Genomic DNA, 9,824 nt, shown 5'->3' on the forward strand with positions numbered 1-9,824 from the left:
TGCAGGAAAATAATTCATAAACATTATACATTATGTGTGTTTCTTTTTGTCTTGAAATAAGCAAAATACTAGGATGAGATTGTCCTTTATTTTAAAAAAAACTTCCTGTCACAAAATTGTTAATAGATTATAAAAGCCATCAAAGTTTGAGAATATCTGGATGAATACAGTTAGGTCACATTTGAATACAGGCCTTGAGGTAAATGTCACTCACTTCTTTATTTTCTCGTCAGACTGCTGCTTGTCATTCTCCAGATCCATGATGGTTTCCTGGGCGAGTTTCAGATCCCCTTCAAGCTTTCTTTTAGCTCGTTCAAGATCCATACGAAGTTTCTTCTCTTGCTCCAGCGAGCCTTCAAGCTGTTTTAACCCAAATGAGGCATTAATATTATCATTATGATTATTTTTGTTTTTATTTTTTAGGTGTACTAATATCAAAGTGTCCTATTTCACTCACATCGTCTACTTGCTGCTCTAGTTTGCTTTTGGACTTTGTCAGAGTGTTGACTTTGTCTTCCTCTGCCTGAAGATCATCAAGGGTCTGCTGATGGGCCTCTTGGAGGGCTTTCTTCTCTTTGGTCAACTTGGCAACAGTCTCATCAAGAGAAGCCATTTCTTCCACCAGGTTTTTAACCTGTATTTGTAGTATTGGGAAAACAGTTTTCCAGGTTTTTAGTGTTCTGCAAAGGATGTACTTTAAGGCCTTATGAAACATCTACGAACCTTGTTCTCAGTGGCATGTTTCTCCTTTTCCACTTTGGCCAGGGTGAGCTCCAAGTCGTCAATGTCTTTCTTCAACTCAGAGCACTCATCCTCCAGCTTCCTCTTCTTCGCAGTCAGCTCAGCATTGATTTCCTCCTCATCCTCCAGTCTCTCAGAAGTCTCTTTGACTTTGGCCTCAAGCTGGATTTTTGCTTTAATGAGCCCATCACACCTTTCCTCGGCATCAGCAAGGTTGTCACCTTCCTAGATTTACATTGACATAAAATGAAAATATTCCTGAGGTACCTGTAAAAACTTGAATTAGTCAAATACACATTCCTTCATTATACTTAACATACAGACTGAATTTGCAGCTGCAGGTCATTTTTCTCCTGCAGGAGAGAGACCATCTTCTCCTCCAGTTCTTTCTTCTTAGCCAGAGCCTTTGCTAGCTCCTCTTTGGTCTTTTCAAAGTCCTCTTTCATTTGAGCCATCTCTTTCTCAGCTTCTGCACTCTTCAGAAGAGGCTTAACCTTGAAGTACAGCTTCATCCATGGCCAGGTTTTGACATTCATGAATGAACGAATATTGTACTGGATGGAGTAAATGGCTTCCCTGGAAATAATAGATAAAAGAGCCGAAACACAGTGTAGATTAAGTTTTCAAAGATGTACGACCTGAAAAATTAAGCCAAATGACTATCTATAATTGCACAGTTGTCCTTTATATTATGAAGCTAAATGTGTACAGTACCTCCTTGCCATCATCTTGACAAACTCCTTCCTCATGACGTAACCTCTGCAGAGAGCCTGAGTCATTGTGACCAAGATAGCAAGCTTGTCATCTCGCATCTCCTCCAAGAGTCCCAGCAAACCAGCTTTGAAGAACACCTAAAAGAAAAGTGTTGCATGAATTTGAATGCTTCTTTAAATCACTTGTAGTATCAGGGTAAACCATTAATAGAAACACTCAGATGGACAGATTACCTTTGTGTGTCCAAATTTGTACTGCGTATGATCAACATCAATAGAGGTCAAGAGTTTCTCTGAGGCCTTTTTGTTGTCCATGAATTGCCCCTCAGGGATGACGCTGGCATTCAGTACTTTGTACCTGTTGGGAGGGCCATTAATAGATGATGAGTAATTGATCTTAATATTGTCAGAATATGGTTCCTCTTAAGAATTACCTCTGCTTGAAGTCACCATAGAGGATTCTGCTGGGGAAACCTTTCCTGCAGATCCTGATACCTTCCAGCACACCATTACACCTCAGCTGATGGATCACCAGGAAGTTCTCCATAAGGCCTTAAAAACATGCAAAATTTAGTTTTATATTTCCTGACTACAGTATTCTTTGTAAATGCTTACACAGATACAATTATTAGATTTACCTGGAGTCTTTGACTCATTTGGAATCAAGCAACGTACAAAATGAGGATGAGTGCTCCTCAAGTTGGTCATCAGCTTGCCTAAATTCTCCTGCAACATGGAAAAAGTCTAATCATTACAAAATAAAAATTGACTAAGTCTACTTCCCTGGATATTACCTTTAGGTACCGTTTGGCAATACAGTAGTGTGCATATTGTATTGTAGGGAGGCAGTTGTTTGTGATACTTACCCTGAACATGGCAGATACTGTCTGGAAAGACCCACCCTTTTTCTTGCCACCTTTTTTGCCTCCAGCCTCAGCTGTAACATGAAGATTAATATTTAATAATTTACTTAAATTCATTACATTTTTATTAATACTGTATTCTTTCTCCAGCCACATAGGAATCAATGTTTTGTGAAATGTAATTAAAACACTAAAAACACCTCAGTAACACTTCTTCTGCTTTACACCTCCTTATTTATAAACAATTGTTACTTTTTCTATAAAGACACATAGTACAGCACCTGTTTTTGTATTAAATTGTCAGTCTATATATATAAAGCTATTTATACACCAGCCTCAAAGTAAAAGTGTACAAATTCATAAACACTTAGGTAAAACCTGAATAATTGAGTGGCCTCTTCCAGGATGACAATGACCTTATCTATAGGGTACAAGGGGTCACTAAATAGTTTTTATCAGTATGAAAATGATGTGAATCATATGCTATGGCAGTCACATTTTCAAAACACTAAATGAGTGAATATTGTTTGGAATAATGGTGTTCCTCCTTCCATCTGAGTTCGGAGACTTCTAGAACCAATACCAAGGAGCATCAGATTGTTATCATTACCTTCACTTTTTTTTTCCAAAATATGATCCTTACCGTCTCCGGCATGTGCTGCATAGAGGTGAGCTAGCAGTTTGACTGAAGACTTCTGATAAAGCTGAACCACTGAGTCGTTCAGGGGGTCTTTGTTCTTGTCTAGCCAACCAACGACATTGTAGTCCACTGTGCCAGCATAGTGCGTCAGGGAGAAATGGGCCTCAGCTTTACCTTTGCCAATTCTCGGTTTCTGGAAGGGTGCACTTTTACCAAGATGCTGATCATAGAGTTTGTTCTTGAAGGTCATGTCTGTTGCCTTGGGGACAATGCACTCCTCTTCAAGGATGGAGAAGATGCCCATTGGCTGTTGTGATGAAATGATTGTTTACAATCTTTGAAGTCATCAGACAGTTCTCTGTATTTGTGAATATGCAGCATGTGGCTCACCTTCTCAATAAGCTCAATGCAGGCAGCCAAGTCCATACCAAAGTCAATGAACTCCCATTCAATTCCCTCTTTCTTGTACTCTTCTTGCTCCAGGACAAACATATGGTGGTTGAAAAACTGTTGCAGTTTTTCATTGGTGAAGTTGATGCAAAGCTGCTCCAAGGTGTTGAACTAAAAAAATTTAAATATAAATGGTCAGAAAGGGCTCTAGGTAGCACTAACAAAAAAAAAAAAGCATTTTAACTCTTCACACTGATATACCATGCACCCTGATTCTGACAAGAAACTTGGTGCAGAATGATTTAAATGAAGCTGCAGATGATGATGTAGTATCAACCAAGCATACTTACATCAAAAATTTCAAACCCAGCAATATCCAGGACACCAATGAAAAAACTTCTGGACTGCTTGGTATCCAGCATCTCATTGATTCTGACGACCATCCACAAGAACATTTTCTCATAGACGGACTTGCAGAGAGCCATGACATTATTGTGGACCTGGTTTTATAAATGAATGGTACAGCATTAACAAGGATGTGGTAAAATTTAACAACTATACTAAGTCTAGAGGGTAAAACAAAGGAACAGCAGATCTATGAACTAAGAATTATATGAGCAATTGTGAGTCATAAGTAAAAAAAGCTTGTATCAGTATGTCCGAGTGTCTTGAAACAGTCGTTTGTGTGTATCACTTTGTTTTTTGTGTTCTTGTCTCATATACCTGAGGGACAGTTTGACCTTTGGTCACATACTCATTTCCAACCTTCACTCTGGGGTAGCATAGTGCTTTGAGCAGATCAGCAGAGTTCAGACCCATGAGGTAGGCAATTTTATCTGCCACTGAAAAGGAACACAGACATCTTTTAAACCATTAATACTAGTAGGCTAGTGGTTAAGGCGCAGCCATCTCGCCGCTGCGCCCTGGTTTTGAATCAGGGTTGCGTCAGGAAAGGCATCCGGCGTAAAACACGTCCCAAATGTCAACATGCGAGTCGTCAGATTTGCTGTGGCGACCCCCAAACGGGAAAAGCCGAAAGTGACTTTCAATACTAGGATAAAGTCATTAATGCTTCTTTAAATCACAAGTCTTCACAGGTGGTGAAACCTATACTAATATTTTAAAGCTCAGTGTGTGTGGGTTTCATACCCTCACTGCCGTCAGGCTCAGCCTGCTCTTCACGCTGCTTCTGCTTGAACTTCATGTTTCCATGATGCATCACAGCTCCAGTCAGCTTGTACATGCTTGACTTCTCTTCTGCAGTGAAGCCCAGGATGTCAATGGCAGTCTGTGATATAAGGAAAAGTGTTAAAACACAAGCTTATGTTCTTGAACATAAACCATCTTTGCTATATCCTCTGCCCCCACATGTGTTTAATAGCTGTCACACTAGCAATACAGCTTTCATTGCTTTAAATGAATAAACAACAATCTTTTGGATAATTCAAATTGTCCTACTAACATCTGTGCACTGCTTACTAAGAGATTTTGGAATTCATTATGTATATGTAATCCCGTTCAGCAGAAAAGATGCCACTCGATTTGAAAATGTATCTTGAGGTGGCTTTTTAATATTTTCCCCCTTAATTTTAATGTAAATGTTAAGGACATTAGAAAAACCTCTTTATATAATGCAATTCAATACAACACTGCCATTAACAACAGCCTAAAAAATTACCATAGAAGTTAATCAACCACTCTTATAAAAATGATAAAAAATCAATAGCATAGTGAATGTAAAGAAAATAGACAAATGTTAACTTTTAAAATAACAGTTTTTTTTTTTATATTGCAGCAAATGTCATCCTCAGATATTCTTACATCAGTAGCAATGAATTCTTCAACGTCATCGATACTCTTGACAGTGATTTCACCATGACTAATCATGGGATAGTCGTAAGGGTTGGTGGTGATCAGCAGAGCCTCTAAGGAAAGGGAAAATAACACATAATCCATTGTTGTTCATTTAATTTAGAATAACTGTTCTATTATTCTATAATCTCACACCTATCAGCTCAGGTTTGTGGCCTGTTGTGAGCTGATAGAAGATGTGGAAGCTCCTCTCAGCGGACAGCTGGAATGTCACTCGAGACTTCTCCAGCAGATCTGTATGAGTTAAAATTTGTTCAGAATTCAGGAAAATCTCAGCTGAAGGAGGGAACAATATAGATGACATTACAATGCACAATGAGTTTCACAGAAAAATCTTACATGTTTCAATATCAGCTGAAGCCAGCTTTCCAGTTGACCCAAATTGAATCCTGATAAATTTTCCCTATGAAGAAACAGATGAACACTCTCATATCATGAATGGTTATTGTTGCACCATAATGAATTTAAAATCAATGAGAAATCACTAAACAACTTACAAAACGTGAAGAGTTGTCATTCCTCACAGTCTTGGCATTACCATAAGCTTCCAACAGTGGGTTGGCTGCAATGATTTGGTCTTCCAGTGACCCCTAATGAAAGCATTCATTTTGTCAGTCTGACAGTATCCAGTTTTTTTCAGTTTTAGATTTCATGTTAATATTGTTGAACTTCTCTTGCCTTCAGTTTTCCAGCAGCTGGCTCAGCTTTCTTTGCTCCAGCCACTGCGATTGTCGCAAAGTACTGGATGACACGTTTGGTGTTGACAGTCTTTCCCGCACCAGATTCTCCGCTGGGTTTAAGGGTGTGTTCATAAACATTATTTAAAATGACTGCTGTCAGTACTCATAAATAATAGACTGTAAAGTTATTGGCACTTACGTAATCAGGATTGACTGGTTTTCTCTGTCTGTAAGATAGCAAAATGGCACAGAACATTTAGTATGTTAGTTCTCCTGAAGTGCAATGGCTGTATTTATTGACATATAGTATCTTACAAAATGACTTATACCTTGGAGCATGAACTGATAGCTATTATCAGAGATGGAGAAGATGTGGGGTGGAGCCTCCACCCTCTTTTTGCCTCTGTATCCTGCTACAACCACTGCATCATACACTGGGAGCCACTTGTAGGGGTTCACAGTGACGCAGAACAGCCCAGAGTAGGTCTGTGGAGGCAGAGAAGAGCGTTACTGACACACATCTTCCTGTATTCTTAAGTTTCATCTACTTGTGTGTTGATTAGTTGAAGCTCACATAGATCATCCATGCTGCATAGCGCTCTTTGAGGTTAAACAGCACAGAAGGCTCACTGAGGTGGGTCATCATGGCCATGTCCTCAATCTTATCAAACTTCGGAGGGTTCATGGGGAAGATTTCATCCTCTTTAACAGTGAGAGACAAAATGACTGATACCTTGGAGCATGAACTGATAGGCATTATCAGAGATGGAGAAGATGTGGGGTGGAGCCTCCACCCTCTTTTTGCCTCTGTATCCTGCTACAACCACTGCATCATACACTGGGAGCCACTTGTAGGGGTTCACAGTGACGCAGAACAGCCCAGAGTAGGTCTGTGGAGGCAGAGAAGAGCGTTACTGACACACATCTTCCTGTATTCTTAAGTTTCATCTACTTGTGTGTTGATTAGTTGAAGCTCACATAGATCATCCATGCTGCATAGCGCTCTTTGAGGTTAAACAGCACAGAAGGCTCACTGAGGTGGGTCATCATGGCCATGTCCTCAATCTTATCAAACTTCGGAGGGTTCATGGGGAAGATTTCATCCTCTTTAACAGTGAGAGTCTTTCAAAGAAAAAAAAGAGGAACAGAAATAAGGGAGAAGCTCGGTTACTATTGAACAGTCTTGTGTTGTCTGTCTGCAAACCCATTTTAACAGCAGAATTAATGCTATTTTTCAGTACATTTTCTAAATCACATTGTCATAGAGTTAAAATATGTCAGTCATTCAGATTTTACATTAATAATATAAAGCACCTTTTTCACTAGCACCTGGGTCTGCATCTTGAGTCCTCCCTTTTGTCCTCCCTCTCCTGGTTCCAACAGTTCATCTGTCTGCTTACTTGCTCATCTTGGTCTCCTCAGCCAAGACAAGTTGAGTCCGGACTCAACCATAACACAGACAATCTGAAAACATAATGCCTCCAGCCGCAGCTGGACTGAGGCATAAAAATGTAAAGCAGTGTAAAAGTAACATGCTTTTATTCTCACCTTTCCACAGAGAGTCTCCACGGTGGCTTTCCCGCCCTCTCGCTTGACAAGTTTCCCCTTGAGGTACATTTCTTTGGGCTCAGACACAAAGTAAGCTGTTTTAGCATCAAAGGGAGTGTTTTGAGCTTCAATCCTCTCTCTCTCTGGCTTCCGGAGGTAAATGGCCGCCGGACCATAACACTCCATTTCTCCATCCATGATGACCTTTTACTGTAAATGAGGAAACAAGATAATAGTTATTTTTTTTAATGCTAGCAAATACATAGACCGATGCAATAGTGATTTCCATAATAGCTATTATTCATGTAGCCACTGAATGGTCTATGATTAAGATACAGGTATAGTGGTTACTCACAAGCCAGAACTTAGATTTGTACCAAAAAAGTTGTGATGTTCATAGAAAACAACCTTTACATGTGTAGTAGGCTTACACATACACTAGTAATTATACTGTATGTCACATTGAATTGTTCTCCAGGACAAATACGCAGCCTAATTTACCTTGGAGCACACCAGGTGAGCAGGGGCTTTTCTGTCAGACTTTGGTGCAGACTTCTGAAAAGAGGAGCATAGAGTAAGATTCACAAAGGTAGCTTTTGAGTTAACACTGTCATACTTTGGTTTAAAAATTAGTAAAAGAGATTGTCATTATGCTAATAAACATTAAATTGTATTGTATTCATATTTATGTTATCTTTTATGTTTTAAACAACTATTGACTTGATCCAAATGATGCCTGGCAGTAATTTCTTGTATTTGAGAAGCTAAAGGATTCAAAACACATCTGAGCCATTAGGAAACATACCTTTGCTGGGTGCCTGTGGCTGGTGGAGGTTTGCTGTGCCTTTTATATAGAGTGATGGGAGCCTATCACATGCATCCTGCTCTATTTGGTCATGTCGCCTGGCATTATGCTTATGCAGTAGTTATTAAATCTAGTTGTCACAGCTTCTAAGATTTCTTTCATGCCAGATCACTGACACCCTTAGAATTTGTTAGGAAAATATTATTCACATTCAAATATTATTATTCAAGTATTATTCATATTCCTGTGATCTTCCAAACAAATTACATGTAAAACACCAGATTGGAATAAGTTACTTAACTCACATCTGTTATTTCTTTTTATGTATTTAAGGCTTCACTGTTTGTTTAACTTACATGTATTTGTTCTTGCTTTTGACTGCACATGGCATTAGTTTATTGGTTGAGTTATAATGTTTGTTTTTATTGTGAAATATAGTTTCTGTTATTTTCATTCAGTTATATTTGATTACTGATTTTGTGATGGGTGGTGTGGATTGTTGTAGAGTCCTTGGGTCTGTATTTTGTGTATGTGTTTGTATTGTTTATTACCTTTATGTGTTCATGATGTTTATTATGTCTGATAAGTTTTTGTTCATTGTCAAGAAAAGCAAGAAGGGACCCCTCAATCATTTTAAATAAATACATTCAATTAAATCAGGTTGTGTGATTTCTTAAGCATTATCCAAGCATTGTCTTCACAACTGTCATATGATGTGAACGTGAAAACAGCATTTTGAGATTTATACATATATACAAACACACACACACATACACAAGCTAAATGTAGTGTAGCATGCCAGCATTATGTTGGTTTTGCTTGTGGATAATGTGTATTAAAATAGGATACATATGTGAAGTTGTAAGATCTTGCTCAAGTTTAAGCCAGTAGTTAGAGACAGTCCAAATGTGTGACTAATGCATCTTTCAAATCTTCTCTGGCACAGCAGTAGCTGCTTGCTCTGCTTTGGAGAAGCTTTAAAAAGTCACTGATATACTGTTTCAGAGTCTTTACACGCCATAAATTATTAAAAAATTAAATAAGTCCCAAAGAGCTTTAATGAAACCAAAGAGTTGCCAATGGATAATTTACCATCACTGTGCCAACAGCTGTTCTTGTTCTTAAGGGGTACACAAGGGGGGCTGATGCAATCCCTTAATGTAAAGCAGCTGAGTGATGGATCCCAGTTCCACATCCTTTGTTTCACATACCACTTTGCCATAAGGGTTTTTATCCACACTGCTTTGTGCATTCACTTGTAAACAGTTTTGTTCATGTCTGCAGTGTGAGCTTGAAGATGTTCTCCTAGATAGCAGTGTATTTGTGTACCACACATTCTTGCCAAAACATGACACACAGTCAGCACAATTTTTAAACGTGTGGGTAGACAGCCAGTATAGGCACTGTTTCTCCTGGGAGCAGGATCTACTTGCTGTAGTTAATTAGCTGAAGAAATTCTAAAGTGCTTACCCATAAGATATAATGAGCCTCTGTCTTCAGTGAACTGTGTTATACGATATCTGTTCTGAAATCTTCTCTCTTAATAGGGCAAAACTTAAATATAGTACCAGG

General features: G+C 38.8%; 1 protein-coding gene across 1 annotated transcript; it reads right to left on the minus strand.

The window, feature by feature from the left end:
• Window positions 1-210: 210 nt before the first annotated feature.
• LOC109952375 (myosin heavy chain, fast skeletal muscle-like) lies at window positions 211-8,870 on the minus strand. The gene is made up of 23 exons (XM_020587421.1): window positions 7,448-8,870; window positions 6,878-7,021; window positions 6,633-6,789; window positions 6,099-6,126; window positions 5,898-6,009; window positions 5,717-5,809; window positions 5,559-5,622; window positions 5,355-5,453; window positions 5,169-5,272; window positions 4,497-4,635; window positions 4,071-4,189; window positions 3,698-3,847; window positions 3,348-3,518; window positions 2,961-3,264; window positions 2,321-2,391; window positions 2,093-2,180; window positions 1,889-2,006; window positions 1,689-1,812; window positions 1,456-1,592; window positions 1,062-1,317; window positions 724-966; window positions 458-634; window positions 211-360 (listed from the first exon to the last, which is right to left on the minus strand). Exons 1-23 carry the CDS (start codon window positions 7,643-7,645, stop codon window positions 211-213), a joined length of 3,246 nt encoding a protein of 1,081 aa, XP_020443077.1. The 5' UTR covers window positions 7,646-8,870.
• Window positions 8,871-9,824: the final 954 nt, after the last annotated feature.

This window comes from Monopterus albus, unplaced genomic scaffold (genome assembly GCF_001952655.1).
Source record: "Monopterus albus unplaced genomic scaffold, M_albus_1.0 scaffold457.1, whole genome shotgun sequence".
Classification (NCBI taxonomy): Eukaryota; Metazoa; Chordata; class Actinopteri; order Synbranchiformes; family Synbranchidae; genus Monopterus; species Monopterus albus.

Excerpts from the sequence above, each read along its gene's own strand:
- LOC109952375 (XM_020587421.1), bottom strand. The coding sequence starts at position 7,645 with ATGGATGGAGAAATGGAGTGTTATGGTCCGGCGGCCATTTACCTCCGG. Across the intron at positions 2,181-2,320 it reads CAGTATCTGCCATGTTCAGG|GAGAATTTAGGCAAGCTGAT; the intron begins GTAAGTATCACA and ends TCCATGTTGCAG. Across the intron at positions 1,318-1,455 it reads GTCAAGATGATGGCAAGGAG|GGAAGCCATTTACTCCATCC; the intron begins GTACTGTACACA and ends TATTATTTCCAG.